Genomic DNA, 16784 nt, shown 5'->3' with positions numbered 1-16784 from the left:
AGCAAAGAGTCTGTGGTACTACCTGCAAACAGCCCCAGTCACCTCCCTGGACTTTGTGCAAAGCTTTAGCTGTCTGAGTCTGGGCGATATATTCCCCTCTGCCCTTTAAATCTATCCAGCCCCCTCCATTTTCATGCCTACCACACAAATGAGAGTTTAGCTTCCCTGAGAACAGCCCTGCACCCCTCTGGCTTATTTCACTGGAAGCAGAATGAGTGAATTCATTGAGTCCTCATTAGAACTTGATGAACACTTTTGCAATATGCTGTCTGATATGAAATATAGTTGTTTTTTTATGGGAGTCATGGCAGATCTTAAGGTCTGTTTACACAGAGTTAAAATAAATGGGGCTCTGATGGATTTTGGGCATTTTTTACTTTTGGACATTGTTTTCCTTTAGTAAATATTATTACATCTTTATTAAATATTCCTATGCTTTTGCCAAGCATTACTGCAGAAAAAAAAAAAAGGTTACTCAGAAATAGAGTTTCACAGTTTGCTGCCAATCTTATCAAGTGTGAAAACAAAGTCAAAGTGTTTTTTTTTTTTTGTTTTTTTTTTTAAAGGATACTTATTAATTCTTCATGAAATCATTAGGTATTAATTACTGGTGTTTTCTAAGGTAAGCATCATAATTGCTATTGATTTGAACAAACCCATTACCCCAGGTATTACACTTCAGCACCGTTTGCGCTACGAGCATGACTGATTAGCAGCTTGTTGAGAAAAGTTGCGCTATTACTTTTCTAAGCAATCAGATTTACGATTTTCACCTGGTTGATGGTAAAACAGGTGACAAAAATTCCCATAGACTTGCACTGAAGGAAGCACACAAGCCAAATCTAGGGACCAGAATAACTAAGGGGTGGGCTCCTTTGACATCAGCCAGTAAGCAAACACCCGGAAAACCCTACTAACCCCATAGCAATGTGTTTGCAACCACCCATAATACCCAAAACAAGCATCACTCATATTTTATTCCATAAAATGTAAAACATAGATCCCGTTTTGTCATTATCTTTGCAGAATATGAGCACATTTCCTGTGGAGAAGAAGGTATTTCCTGCCTCCAGCTCCTCCAGGGGCTTCCCTGTGCCCTTTGACCTTCCACCTCAGCGTTACTCCAACACAGGTAAATTTTATTATGGTTTTAACAGTGTTTTGTTTTTATTTCTGTTGTATTTTTGATGTCTTTTTTTTTTTTGTTAGGTTTTACTCCAGAACCATTAGTTGTATTACATTTATATATATATATATATATATATATATATATATATATATATTTTTTTTTTTTTTTTTTCTAGTTTTATAGCAATAGTTCACCCAAAAATGAAAATTCTCTCATAATTTACTCACCCTCATGCCATCCTGGATATGTATGACTTTCTTTCTTCTGCAGAACACAAATTATGATTTTTAGAAGAATATTTCAGCTCTGTAGGTCCATACAATGCAAGTGAATAGGTGCCAAAATGTTGACACTCCAAAAAGCACATAAAGGCATCATAAAAGTAATCCATATGACTCCAGTGGTTTAATCCATATTTTTAGAAGTGATAAGATAGGTGTGGGTGAGAAACAAATCAATATTTATGTCTTCTTTTGCTTGAAATTTTTCTCCCTGCCCAGTAGGGGGTGATATGCATGAAGACTGTGAATCACCAAAAACAAAAGAAGAATGTAAAAGTGATCTGTTTCTCACCCATACCTATCATATCACTTCTGAAGATATTGATTTAACCACTGGAGTCTTGTGGATTACTTTTATGCTGAATTATGTGATTTTAAGAGCTTCAACATTTTGGCACCCATTCACTTGCATTGTATGGACCAAAAGTGCTGAGAAATTCTAAAAATCTTCAGTTGAGTTCAGCAGATGAAAAGTCATAGACATCTGGGATAGCATGAGGGTGAGTAAATGATGAGACAATTTAACTTTTTGGGTGAACTATTCCTTTAAGTTAGTTTTAGGCCACATCCACACTTATCCTTTTTTAATTTCCTAACTTCATTATTTTCCAAATTCTGCGGTAATAGTAAACGTTTTTGAAAGTCTCCGTTTTCCAACTTGAAGGATAGACGTACAGTGCATCCGGAAAGTATTCACAGTGCTTCACTTTTTCCACATTTTGTTATGTTTTAGCCTTATTCCAAAATGGATTAAATTCATTATTTTCCTCAAAATTCTACAAACAATACCCCATAATGACAACGTGAAAGAAGTTTGTTTGAAATCTTTGCAAATTTATTAAAAATAAAAAATGAAAAAAATCACATGTACATAAGTATTCACAGCCTTTGCCATGACACTCAAAATTGAGCTCAGGTGCATCCTGTTTCCACTGATCATCCTTGAGATGTTTCTACAACTTGATTGGAGTCCACCTGTGGTAAATTCAGTTGATTGGACATGATTTGGAAAGGCACACACCTGTCTATATAAGGTCCCACAGTTAACAGTGCATGTCAGAGCACAAACCAAGCCATGAAGTCCAAGGAATTGTCTGTAGACCTCTGAGACAGGATTGTATCGAGGCACAGATCTGGGGAAGGGTACAGAAAAATGTCTGCAGTATTGAAGGTCCCAATGAACACAGTGGCCTCCATCATCCGTAAATGGAAGATGTTTGGAACCACCAGGACTCTTCCTAGAGCTGGCCGCCCGGCCAAACTGAGCGATCGGGGGAGAAAGGCCTTAGTCAGGGAGGTGACCAAGAACCCGATGGTCATTCTGACAGAGCTCCAGCATTTCTCTGTGGAGAGAGGAGAACCTTCCAGAAGAACAACCATCTCTGCAGCACTCCACCAATCAGGCCTGTATGGTAGAGTGGCCAGACGGAAGCCACTACATGACAGCCTGCCTGGAGTTTGCCAGAAGGCACCTGAAGGACTCTCAGACCATGAGAAACAAAGATTGAACTCTTTGGCCTGAATGGCAAGCGTCATGTCTGGAGGAAACCAGGCACCGCTCATCACCTGGCCAATACCATCCCTACAGTGAAGCATGGTGGTGGCAGCATCATGCTGTGTGGAAGTTTTTCAGTGGCAGGAACTGGGAGACCAGTCAGGATCGAGGGAAAGATGAATGCAGCAATGTACAGAGACATCCTTGATGAAAACCTGCTCCAGAGCGCTCTGGACCTCAGACTGGGGCGAAGGTTCATCTTCCAACAGGACAACGACCCTAAGCACACAGCCAAGATAACAAAGGAGTGGCTACAGGACAACTCTGTGAATGTCCTTGAGTGGCCCGGCCAGTGCCCAGACTTGAACCCAATTGAACATCTCTGGAGAGATCTGAAAATGGCTGTGCACTGACGCTCCCCATCCAACCTGATGGAGCTTGAGAGGTCCTGCAAAGAAGAATGGGAGAAACTGCCCAAAAATAGGTGTGCCAACCTTGTAGCATCATACTCAAAAAGACTTGAGGCTGTAATTGGTGCCAAAGGTGCTTCAACAAAGTATTGAGCAAAGGCTGTGAATACTTATGTACATGTGATATACATAGTTTTTTATTTTTAATAAATTTGCAAAGATTTCAAACAAACTTTTTTCACGTTGTCATTATGGGGTATTGTTTGTAGAATTTTGAGGAAAATAATTAATTTAATCAATTTTGGAATAAGGCTGTAACATAACAAAATGTGGAAAAAGTGAAGTGCTGTGAATACTTTCCGGATGCACTGTAAACATAGCAAAAGGCCACGTCCACACTAATACATTTTCATTTAAAAATGCATAAATTTCACTACGTTTATGCCTCTCATCCGCACAAGAACAATATTTGCAAACAGAACGCTTTGAAAACGCTTTCCATCGCCACATATTTTGGGATACAAACAACAGAGTTTTCAAATGAAAAGAATAAATGTGGATGTGGCCTTAGTTTTTCAATTTATGTAGTTTTAGAATTTTAAGCACTAATTTTGCATTAACTGATATAAAATAATTGAAATATGAAATTTAAACATTTGAAATTAATTAATAATGTATTTTTGCTAGACTTTTTGTGTTCTGTTTTACCAATTCAGTGTGCGGACAGCAATTTTTTGTATTTTTTAAATTTATTTCAGCTCCACGCACCTGAAGTAATACTAGTGGGTCAATATAAGTTTGAGCGCAACAGTATTTTCTATTACAGTTAAAGAAAATATTTTCATTTCTAGTGCACACTAAACGACTCAAGCTTGTCTCCTTTGATGTTTTGAGTCGGCGACTAGTCAATTGGTTTGTGAGTTTTTGTTTTTGTCATCGATAATAACAGTGAGACTGAATTCTGCATCATTCCTCAAAAGTAACTAAGCCAAGATTGGTGGTAGGGTTAACCTCTGACATTCTTCTGAACTTGGGTCAAGAGAAAGCGCAAAGTAAACACACACACACACACACACACACACACACACACAACTTTGCACATCAATGATGCATCCGCATCAATGTTGAAAGGTTTCTGTAATGCAAAGTACATTGAGTCACAGCCTTGATGAGAGGTTAACATTGACTTAATTCAGTGTTCAAATGATTCCCCAGGAAATGCTCTGGGGATATTAATTGCATAAGGCAAAACAGAAATTGAAAGGCGCCTGTCTATGCAGGCCAGGTTCCAGTCTGAATAAATAAATAAATAATGGCTCGTGGCTCAGTTGTATTTCCCCTAATTATGGCAGCCATTCTTTTAATGAGTGAGTGTGTTTCTCGAGTGTTCATCATTGAATGTGATGAGCAAGGTGTCCAAAAACACAGCTATGCATAGAAGCTAAGTGTTTTTTTTTTTAAATGCTGACAACGGTGAAGCAGAAGGGGTGTGCATGACACATGCAATTAATCGCATCTCATTTCCTGCTTAGTGGTGCACTCTAAGCCATCAATAAAGACTGATAATTAGGAAACATGTAATTTACTGGCACCAAAATTCAGTAATGTACAAAAGCATTTATTTCAGGCAAAAGTGTTTTCAATTGATTGATCGATTGACAGACAAATACTGTAGATATTGGATATAATTTACTCTTATGAATTGAAATGAATTTAATTAAGAAATTGTGTTAATTTAAATTAAATCTGAATTTATTAAATTAAACATTAAAAAAGTATTAAAGTGCCTTAATAAACTGATTTATTGATCCATTGATTGATCAATTGTTAGATTGATTGAAGCAGTAAAAGTAAGAGAATTAAGAACCGTAAGAAAGCATGTGATTGGTTAGTAAAGTTAATATTGTACAACTGGACTGGTATGCCAAAATCCATTAACTGTTCATTTTATATTGATTTAAATTAGCTTCTTGGTCATGAATCAAGTGTATGGCAGTTTTGTAAAACTTCGCTTTTTGACTATTTTGGTGCTGAGTTGATGTTGTACAATTACACAGTTTTAAAAGCTTCAGCTCTATAAAGAATAGTGATATAACATTAACATTTGTATTATTATTTTTAAGTAGAATATTACTCATTAGAAAAGCAGCGGATTATGCTGGTTTTGCCTAATATTATTAATATTATCATAATTGGTGGCCTGGTTAGCTCAGTGGTAAAATACGCTGGCTACCACCCCTAGAGTTCGCTAGTTCGAATCCCAGGGTGTGCTGAGTGACTCCAGCCAGGTCTCCTAAGCAACCTAGGGAGGGTAGAGTCACATGGGGTAACCTCCTCGTGGTCGCTATAATGTGGTTCGTTCTCGGTGGGGCACGTGGTGAGCCTCCACACGCGCTATGTCTCCGTGGCAACGCGCTCAACAAGCCATGTGATAAGATGCGCAGGCTGATGGTCTCAGATGCGGAGGCAACTGAGATTCGTCCTCCGCCACCTGGATTGAGGAGAATCACTGAGGAGAATGCCCAATTCCCAGCACACTGGGAATTGGGCATTCCAAATTGGGAGAAAAAGGGGACAAATCCCCCCCCAAAATAAATAAATAAATATTATCATAATTATTTATCAGGAAGAATTATTATGTTATCTATGGGATAATATACTGTCAGCTGTTTTGGAGTTATTTTGAAGGGGCTTATTTTGCTATCTTGACCGAATGACTGTAAATTGTCCCACTCATTACATGGCTGCTTACCAAGTAAAGAAATACACAGACAAGAATTATTGATTTTAGTTTAAATTATTTTATTCTGTGAGAAGAGACCACGGAGTGTATAGGAACACTAAACTAAACCTTCGCTTCGCATCAGAGTCTTGATCAACCTGCTGCTGTTTATTTTGAAATAATTACCAGATGACTTGCAAACTTAAAGGGATAGTCCACCCGAAAATAAGACTTCTGTCATCTTTAGATGTTAAGTCCCGCTAGTCTCTGTACTATGAAGTCGCTAGTGGGCGTTCCTACTGATGTCGCACTAACGTTATTGGTGGACTGCACATCAGTCCATAGTAGCTTTTGAAATGCTGATTACAGGTGATACTGCCGGTAAAACTAAGATATCATTATAATTTGACAAGGAATCAGTTCTCTTGCCTTTAAAAATGAACATTCTGCAGGGGAGAGCGTTTCATTTAAACTGCAGCAGTGCTTGTTGCATCATATCATTAAACAAGACGAACGATCTGTTCAAATATGAATCAGACGCATTCAGAATGCGAAAGTTTCTGACATGGTTTTCCACGCATCGTGTTCCATTGTCTTCACTCCAATTGGTAGTCGCTCCCGAATGTCGCTCGATTTGCATAAAGTGAAACTTTTCTCAACTTTGTTGTGTCGCTCGCCACGGCCACATCTTGTCGCCATTGGTCACTGTCGCTCATGTTGCCGGAAGTCGATGTGCTCTCATTGAAAACGAATGGCATCCTGTCACTTTGACCTTACAGTATGTGTTTCAACAAAGAGAAATTCATAGGGGTTTGGAACAACATGAGGGTGAGTAACTGATAACAACAACAAAAAATCATGGACTTACTTGTAGATAATGTGGGGAGACTGATTACGAGCACAGCTGTGTTTCCCGGATAAGCGTTCAGATACACAGTGTTGCCAAAGAACAATGGTCATTGACCAATCAGAATTAAGTACTTCAGAGAGCCATGTAGTAATGTGTTATAAAGCATATACTTAAATGGAAATCCATTTCTAGGGAAAGTACGTCCTCATACATGTATCTATAATCCTACTGTGCTTTTTTTAAAATTTTTTACAGAGGCAGGTTCATGGAAAAGGGTGCCAGAAATGTCATTCCATTGTTGGAAGTGCTATGATATTTAACCATGACTTGCAGAGCAATCTCGAAACTACTGGTTTTGAATTTTGGTCATTGGTATGGTGGATTTGTAGAGAAAAAGAAAGCAATTCATGTTGTCATGCACCTGACATTGAAAGTAGAGTATACAGTACCAGACATACTGAACGTGTGATGTGTTTCTATTATCAGCATTATTTTTTCTATGTTTTGAAATTACTCAACCATCTCAACCATCAAACGCTCTACTTATAACGTCAGGAATTACTAGTACTTATGTCAGTCTCCGTCAAACACTGTCCCTGTAATTGCAGAGAAAATCCTCCTTTCATTGGCGTCACGTGTTATTGGTCCTGCCAGTCTTGTCAGTTTAATCATGGTGAGAATATGTTCATGGTAATCGATGGTCCTATTGAAACGGAGGGTGTCATCCTTTTATGAACTGAGGCAGAAGCCCTCTGTGGTTGCCATGGCAGCGTTGGTCTTTGTTAACTGAGGCGGGTGATGCTAAAGGCTTCGGCTATAAAGTGGGATGAGGGGGCAGGGCTGTGAGATCAGGAAGAAATTGGGAGTCTTGTATGTATGTTTAATGAGCTGATGTTTGTGCACTGATGCATTGATGTGTTATATTAGCACACTTTAGCAGTAAATTATTATAATTATACTTAAATGATTATACTTACCATTTTACTATAACTATATACATTAAAGCTAGCCTAAATACAAATAAAACCTACTAAATCAAATGAACATTTTATAAAGTACTACATTAAGTAGGACATTTAATAAATGTAAATTATTAGTTTAGTATATTTATTTGCATTAAAGTGTTATTTTGGCTCTGCTCATACTTCTCTTACTATGCAGTATATAGTTTATACTGTGCATAAAATATGGATAGAATACAAGGGTGACCTACATTTGCTGAAATGTGCAGTATGATACAGAGCACACTGCATCCTTAAAATGCAGTGCGCTCGACTTGACCTTCCATTTCCAGTGTAATAAATTAACAATAATATAACCTTAATAAATAATAATGTTGTTCACAATGTTTAATCTATGTAAACAAAAATTGGATTAAAACGCAAAATAACCACTTTTATTTCCGAGATTATGTGAAATAAAACATGCATGTTATGAGTTCATGTGACAAACATAATAAAGTCATGTGACAACACTGTTGCTTACTGCATACTACATTTGTTGCATAATGCAGACTGTTTCACAAGCAAATTTTTAAACGACAGTAGGCAGTATTCAGTTAATACTGAGCAATAAGCAGTATGCTGGTATTCTATTCTGATTTTTGTGCTTCCAGAAGTATTCAAAATTTGCAAATGTACCAGACTTTAGTTAATTGCTTAAAGGTCTGACTGAATTACTTGGTTTCTTACCCATTCCATAGACTGTATATTTTAAAAAAAGAGTTCTGAAATGGGTGCAGGTGTAGGATAGAACTGTGTCCATGGCTCTCTTTTCTCCCTCTCAAAGGGTCACGACCAGGACAGACAGCACTCACTAAAAGCTTGGCTGATAGTAATTACCACCAAGGCCTTTCGCCTAGACTTGCATTAGTCACAGAACCCACAGTGTCTCCTCTAATATTAGTAAACAAAAGCTGACTTTGAACCGAGTGTATGTTTGCTCATCTCATATGAATTATTATCCAGTCAAGTCAAATTTTCATGTCACTGTCCTTGTTGATAGTCAAGTCATTTTTATTTGTATAGCACTTTTCACAACACACATGGTTTCAAAGCAGCTTTACAGAAAATTGTGCTGTAACAGAAAATTAAGCTGTAATGCCTTGTGTCATTGTGACCTGACTAATCCAGCATAACTATGAGTTGAGGAACAAAAAGTAGGTGTTTGCCTGGCTGAGTCTTTATTCTAGACTTAAACTGAAAGAGTGTGTCTGAGTCCCGAACAATGCAAGGAAGACTGTTCCTTAGTTTATGAGCCAAATAAGAAAAGGAACTACCTCTTTTTGTGGGCTTTGAGATATTGTGAATACTGTGGAGCTAGACCATTAAAAGCTTTGTGAGTAATTATCAGAATTTAAAAATTAATATGAAATATAACAGGTGGCCAATGTAGCGATGATAAAATTGGGCTGATATGATCATATTCCTTGGTTCTAGTCAGCACTCTAGCTGCTGCATTTTAAACCAATTCAGGACATCCTCCCAGTAATCCATTACATTAATCTAGTCTTGATCTAGTCATGAACGTGAATTACTTTTACAGCATCAGAAACAGAGAGCATGTATCATAACTTAGCAATATAGAGGTGGAAGAATGCTGTTCTCCAATCGAAATGTGTTTTTCAAGTTTCTGGTCCATTAATTAGCACCTCTGTTTTGTCAGAATTAAGTAGGATGTTTCTAGCCATCCACTTGGAAAATTGGGAAATTTTGTTGGGTTTCAAAGAAATATAAAGTTTGGTATTGTCGGTGTAACAGTGAAAACTAATTACACGGTTCCTGATAATGTCTCCCAGGGGAAGCAAATACAATATTCAATTTATAACTGGGCCTGTTTTAATGTCACTTGTTTACATACCTCTGTGTTAAACAATTAGCTTTAATGGAATCACATAAACCTAAACATTTATGATTGCACACCCCCCACTGTAAGAAAGTCTTCATCATCCAGAGGGTTGTTTAAGACCTATAATTAAAGCTTTTAGAAAACAGACATATAACCCTGGGCTTTACAAAGCAGATGTGCAATGATCGCAAACTTCCTTTCCTGCACCATGGCAACCGCTCTTCCATACCTGACCTCCTCTATAAAGGAAATACTGTACATGGAAATGTTCAGTCGAGGTAAAGAGTCTTTCTTTTGCTTGCACTCAAGTAGATTGTGTTTTGTATAGCTGTTAACTCAAAAAATGATTAGCACGTGTCACGTTGTTGCTGTTGTAACAAAACGCCATTATTTCCATTAGTTATTTCTTTTGCAAGAGCACCAGCGGGGGATAAATTAATAGTCATTGTAATGAATCATTTTGAATGCAAGATCCAAATAAACCCAGGGCAAAATTAAAAGTTTTGAAAGACAGCTGTTTTTCATTTAACAAAACAAAACCCTTTTGGCAGAATCTCACAAAACTTTTAAAGAATATGTCCAGCTCATATTTCAGCCCAAAATTAAAATAAATGTGTGTATTTTTTATTTAATTACATTTTATTTTTTTATTTGGGGAAACGTGGCCTGAAAAGTACTGTACATCATGGTAGTATTTGTTGTACTGCCTTTAATTTATGCAGAATCTGACCATGCATGTTTTCATGAGGTTCACCCTTTCAAAGTAATGGATGTCCTTTGAAATCAGACAATTTCTTTATTGTAGAGCATTCATTGACTATTTTAATTGTTGTCATGGAAAACGCTGATCAGTTTGATGTGACATTTTCTGTCTAAAAAGAGTTTTTAAATATGACATGTCTTGTGGCAGGTGATATGTACCTGATTATGGTTTCTTTAATAAGATCATCAGTCATGCTCAATCTCACCCCTGCAGTCAACTCCAAAGATATTAATACAGACAGAACCCAGTGACAGACTCAAATCTATACCTGAAACAAAACCTGCACCTATATATTAAGACAAATGTAATATATTTCAGTTTCTATTCCTGACCCGACTGCTAGTGCTTCTCTGCTCAATGATGAAAAAAGGATGATTTCATTTTCTTCTAAATCAGCTCCAAACTTCTCATCGCTTTTCAAACTGGCTCATGATGACCAACATTAGAGGGAGGAGCGACCATTGGGAATTGGAATAGATAGGTGCTCAGTTGCTACTCAAATATGGTTCTTTAATTCACAAAGGAGACTTTTGTGGACTGCTTTAGGTCCTCTTGTGTGTAAACACCTTGAAAAATATGAGGTTGTTCTTTATGAATGCTTCTTTCAAGGAATAGTTCACCCAAAAATTAAAATTCTGTCATTTACTCACTCCTGTTGATCCAAACACATATGACTTTTTCTTATGCGGAACACAAAAGGAGAAATGTTTATGAAAATTATGGTTCTCAAGTGCCACTGTGAACAAGCTTCTCTCATAGTGCTCATTAACATGCAATAGATGTCACGGTTTTCACTGAGGAATTACTTACATTTTTTTTTATTTTCACCAAAACCTATCATTAGTTCCATTTGAAAGACAAACCTCTGAATATTTATTATAATTCCTCCTTTTGTGTTCTGCATAATAAAGATAGATATTTGGGGTTGGAATGACATGAGGGTGAGTAAATTATGGCAGAACTTTCTTTTTGGGTAAACTAGCCCTTTAACGTTACATTTGTGCCAAAGATCAAATGTCATCCTCCCTCATTTTCGCTGATGATTATTTGGGTAAATCCGTTTTAATGCACCAATTCTGTCCTGAAAATGCATATCATACATGTTTTTATTCATTGTGCTTCATTTCCTCTTCAAGCATAATGGTGCTGTTCCAGGCAACAATTAAGTCTGAATGTGAATATTTGTGTTGCTCTACCGCTGAGTATTCCTGCTGTTCAAAGAAAAAACTGTCTGCTGTTATTGAAAGTTCTTGGAATTGTTCTGCTAATTAAATCATTCATTAGTGGAGCTTGCTAAGGTAAACATCACAATCACTATATGAGCACATAAAGTACTTAGGTGTGTGTTCAGTCCCTAACCTTAAGTATTAAACTTTTGCATTCGTTCCACACCATTCGTTCAAATGCATGGATGGAAACTCAAATCATGTGACTTCTTAAGAAGAGGTGTTATATGATTATAGAGGGTATTTACACTTTGTCACTTCATGTGTTTTTTGATCGAATTGTTAAGCGACGGAATAAGCACATTTAATTTACACTTGGCCACATCAATATGTCTCTAATCTTCAATTCCCACGCTATATGCAAATAAGACAAAAATAAAAATAACCAAATAAAATAGTTTACTTTCGTGATTATGCTAATGCTGGGCAGCAAATTTAAAAGATGTGATTTATTATTTGATTCCAAGTGACTTCACCCAGTGCACGTGTGTCTGGGCACGCTGTTTTTCCCCTCAGGGCTTGTCATAGGTAAGATATGTCATACAAGTCAGCTGCACTTATTGTCAGTGTTAAGTTTCAGTTTCATCAGTGATATGCATCAAATAAATGAAGAAAAGTTTCAGTCTCTCCTACAACGTGCAGCCGTTTCTTAATTTGTTACTATATATCGTGCAACGTGAACCCTATGCAAAGTTTGCATATGTGGCTTGAACAGCCAGATGCAGGAAACTCAAACCACCTTCGAAGTCTCGACTCATTCTTGCAGGGCATTTAATGATCGGATAGCATGAAACTTTTTTTTAAGAAACGTAAAAACGCATGAAGTGATCAAGTCTAAGTACCCCCATAGACTTGGAGGTGGGCTTGTTTGACTTAAGCCAGTAAGCAACCACCCCGAACACATTTGCAGCTGCATAGCTACGCCCAGGCAAACACCCTAGCATTGTGGCGGTGACTTTCGCATGGGCTTTTCTTTACTAAATCTAAAAATCTAGTTATTATTTCTGTGTATATGTGTAACGGGAGCCAGCTTGTACGTGATAGCTGTGCGGTATGTGTAAACCTCACTCCCCTGGCTTCAAGAGGCGCACTAACGACTGATACTAGGGGCTGTAGCCTCCTCGTTAGCACACCTGGCCGGTTCGAATCCCTCTCGGAGCAGGTAGAGTAGGACCAGTTACATATGCACAGATCTTTTTGTTGAAATTTTGAATGATATTGTAAATGAAGATTTAACCAGGTACACCATAACAAATTCCATGTCTCAAATTCACATTTTCCAGTATTTTTATATTTCAAATGAATAGGCTTTTTAAAGATTAAATCTGCAGGTGACAGAGTGCTCCCTGCATTTCACCCAATTATCTCACGGTGAGAGCTCCTTTGAGATATGTGCTTCATATATGTTCCTGAATTTAAGTAAAATAGTGTTCTCATATTATGGGTATTATTATATCTAAGCTGTTCAACAGTTACAGTAACTATTTGTTATGTTTGCCTCATTGTTTTGCATAATGTGCTTTCAAAGGTATTTTAACTGCTGGTGTGTTTTTGTGATTTGAATCCAATTGTGTCAGCCGGTTACCATGGACACTGCTCTTCAAGCCTTGCCATCTTTTACAGAAGTCTATATCCTATAATTCATCATTAAGTAAACTGCACTGGTTTGTGCATGATCCTTTATATTGATACTGTTCACACTGCAATAGTTGTGCCGTAGGTGAGCATTTGTCAAGGAAGGTCAAAACCTTCTGTTCTGTGCATGCCTGGAATCTCTGTTGGACCCGAGCAAATGATTCATTATTTTATTTTTTTCTCAATGCATTATCTCTGGATCATGAACTTTGCCTGGAGCCGATCAGGCTTAGAGATTGTATTGCTCTGGGTTTCCAATAATGTATGCTGTTGATTTTCAGTTGTGTCGTCCTCTCCTCACAGATCAACCATGGATCTGGAATATTCCATACACTCAAGCCCCAGACACTCATGGAAATGTATGGGTACCATCTTAACAATTGAAGACCCTCAGATCGTCTCCATTAGGTTGAATGAACATGGAGGTCAGGCCATTAGCATTTCTGAGTCTATTTTCAGCTCAAGATGCCGGTTCATCTATCCCTTAGGGGATATCTAAGGGATAGATGAATCTTTTTTCCTATCTTTTGGAACTTGACATATTTATGAGTTCTTTGGTAGCATAGTATGTGTGTCATTTGTCAATGTTCACTCTTTATACTGTTATTTAGTCCTGTTTTGTTGTTGTAGACACTATAGAGATAATTAGCCTTCAATCATACATGTTTTTGTAAATGACCCAAAAATACATTTTACAGTTAGAGAAACCATGAACTATGTAATAAATGTATTTTTCATTAACAGAGTCATCATATGTGTTTTTACAAGAACTTGCGTAGGCAGTATGCTGTCTTAAAACCTAGCACTCTCAAAAATCTCAACTGAACAATGTTTTCAATTAAACGACCACTAACAGTGGCATCGCCCAAATCACGTTCCAAGCTCAAAAGCAGGTAACGTACCATTTATAAAAGGTAATTTCTCATATCCATGTTCAGTGTGTTTGTGAGATTTGTTGTTTAACCAATATAGTCCTGATAAAAAGAACTAAATGAAATGGTGAAATCATCTTAAATTGGCTTTTTCTTTACTTTGCTTACCGACGTGTATTTGGAAATGAATTCCAGGCAAAGCACCAAGGGCGGATTGATTTTTTCATTCTTTGCTAGAGTGATGCAGTAATGTGCTTGTGGAGCACTATGCTCCCTTGACATTGGTGATATATTGAATATGTTCAAAATACAGAAAATATTGGAGCTTATTCATACTTATCCTCAAATTGTCAGGTTGCCTAGCAACATGGGGGCACAGGAATTCCCTGTGGCCCGTATATTTTATTTTCATGAACAAATATTTTGATAGTCTAGACATTATTTAATGGTTATACTGTATAAACTGTCAAGCATGTCTAGACAAAAAAGTTAAAGTTAGTGTGCTTTTTGGAATGTCTATTCTACATTGTGAAATGAAATATTCAATGGGGAGAACCATCTGAATTATGTATCTCTTGCACAGCCATTTGTGACATTTATCAGAACTATTTTAGACTTTGATCGGATAAATATCAGAGAGCTCTTCTCCATTCTAAAAAGGTCTTTCAGTATTGATCTTAAAGAATTTGGACAATTCCTAATAGAGCTGTCTGGCCTAAACAGTGACAATCATTTTGTGTGTACTCTATTGAGTTACCACTGTGTTGACGATTCCAATTACATCTCTGCCATAATTCATGATTTTCCCCCTCTTATTACTAAACTCATAATTTAGAATTTCATTTGAATAATGTTTACACCCTGAAGTGTATTTTTATGTGGCGTTAGAACACATGAAAGGTTTGTCTTGTTTGACAAAGATATGGTTTAAATATAAATCAAAATACAGGCTTTGAAAGAGGTAGAATTCGAATGAAAAAGGTAGTAACACTATGTTACCGTGTCCTTGTTAAACATATTACTTGTTACAATATTTAATTACTATAGAAAATGTATATTTACAAGCAGTTCCACCAAACAGTTGTATATTATGTGCATGTTGTTCATTAGTATTTCAAAGTATTACTGTAAATAGCAGAAAAACAAAAATTAATAGGGTAACACTTTTTTATACTGTATTTTTTTTTTTTACTGTTACACATTACTTTTTACTAAAATGAATTACAATAGTATTAACTATTATATTAACTGTTATAAATTTACATGCAACTGCACAGTAGTTACACAGTATGTACATGTAGTTAATATTACTTGTACTTACAAAATTACACTGTTATACAGACACTGCAAAATAAAGTGTGACCATAAATAGTTTTAGAAATTAAAATTATATTTACAAGTACAAACACCTCATGGCCCTTAATTTATTATTCTTGCTAGAGGCAATGAGAATAAAATGAGGGAAAGTAAGCCACAGTCTAGGTCCAAGACCAGTCAGAGTAGGACCATGGACAGTGAAACCTGAATTTATGAATGGTCAACTAGAAAATACAAATAAGAAATTGATTGAACAGTTATCTGAAATATACACTACCGATCAAAAGTTTTGAAACACTTCACTGAAATGTTTCTCGTGATCTTAAAAATCTTTTGATCTGAAGGCGTTTGCTTAAATGTTTGAAATTAGTTTTGTAGACAAAAATATAATTGTGCCAACATATTAATTTATTTCATTATAAATCTAAAATTTAATGATAAAATAAAAGTTTTTGAAATTGATGACTTGGACCAAATAATAAAGAAAAGCAGCCAATAAGTGCCCAACATAGATGGGAACTCCTTCAGTACTGTTTAAAAAGCATCCCAGGGTGATACCTCAAGAAGTTGTTTGAGAAAATGTCAGGAGTACATGTCTGCAAATTCTAGGCAAAGGGTGACTACTTTGAAGATGCTAAAATATAACACAGTTTTGATTTATTTTAGATTTTGTTTAGTCACAACATAATTCCCATAGTTCCATTTATGTTATTCCATAGTTTTAATGACTTTACTATTATTCTAAAATGTGAAAAAAAATAAATAAAAAAATAATAATAATAATATAATAAAGAAGTGTTCAAAACTTTTGACCGGTAGTGTAGATAAGAGCATCTACAGTGGCCTCAGAAGTATTTGGACAATTTAGCCACACTTAAAACATATACATTTCATTGCATTAGATAAAATGTCAAACCAAGTGACCTGCAGAAAATGATGCTTTCTTAGAACTAACTCTTAACTTTTCTTTGTCATTTTTGCTTATATTGTGTAGCAGTGTGATGGTGTGAACTGTTTCACTCTTTCTTCTGCTGAAGGTTCATTCAATACAAGTGAATGGTGACCAGAACTTTGAAGGTCCAAAAAGCATATTAAGGCAGCATGAAAATAATCCATATGACTCACGTGGCTTAATCCATGTCTTCAGAAGTGATCTGATTGGTGTGGTTGAGAAACAGATAAATATTTACATCCTTTTTTTTTTACTATAAATTCCCCTTTCACATTCTTCTTTTGT

The 16784-nt window shown here is 36.5% G+C and overlaps 1 protein-coding gene across 2 annotated transcripts in view; it reads left to right on the top strand.

Annotated features, from left to right (window-relative positions):
• tdp1 (tyrosyl-DNA phosphodiesterase 1) overlaps positions 1 to 16784 on the top strand; it is a 51138-nt gene that overhangs the window by 26131 nt on the left and 8223 nt on the right. The window contains exons 15-16 of one of the 2 annotated variants that reach the window (XM_051647093.1): positions 1027 to 1132; positions 13662 to 13783. In XM_051647093.1, the coding sequence (XP_051503053.1) occupies positions 1027 to 1132; positions 13662 to 13735 (180 nt within the window). In that variant the 3' untranslated portion in view covers positions 13736 to 13783. Of the gene's footprint in view, positions 1 to 1026; positions 1133 to 13661; positions 15937 to 16784 lie in introns of those variants that run through there. The other variant, XM_051647092.1, reaches the window with a different exon arrangement.

This window comes from Myxocyprinus asiaticus, chromosome 20 (genome assembly GCF_019703515.2).
Source record: "Myxocyprinus asiaticus isolate MX2 ecotype Aquarium Trade chromosome 20, UBuf_Myxa_2, whole genome shotgun sequence".
Classification (NCBI taxonomy): domain Eukaryota; kingdom Metazoa; phylum Chordata; class Actinopteri; order Cypriniformes; family Catostomidae; genus Myxocyprinus; species Myxocyprinus asiaticus.
This window is presented reverse-complemented; position numbering and strand designations above follow the sequence as displayed.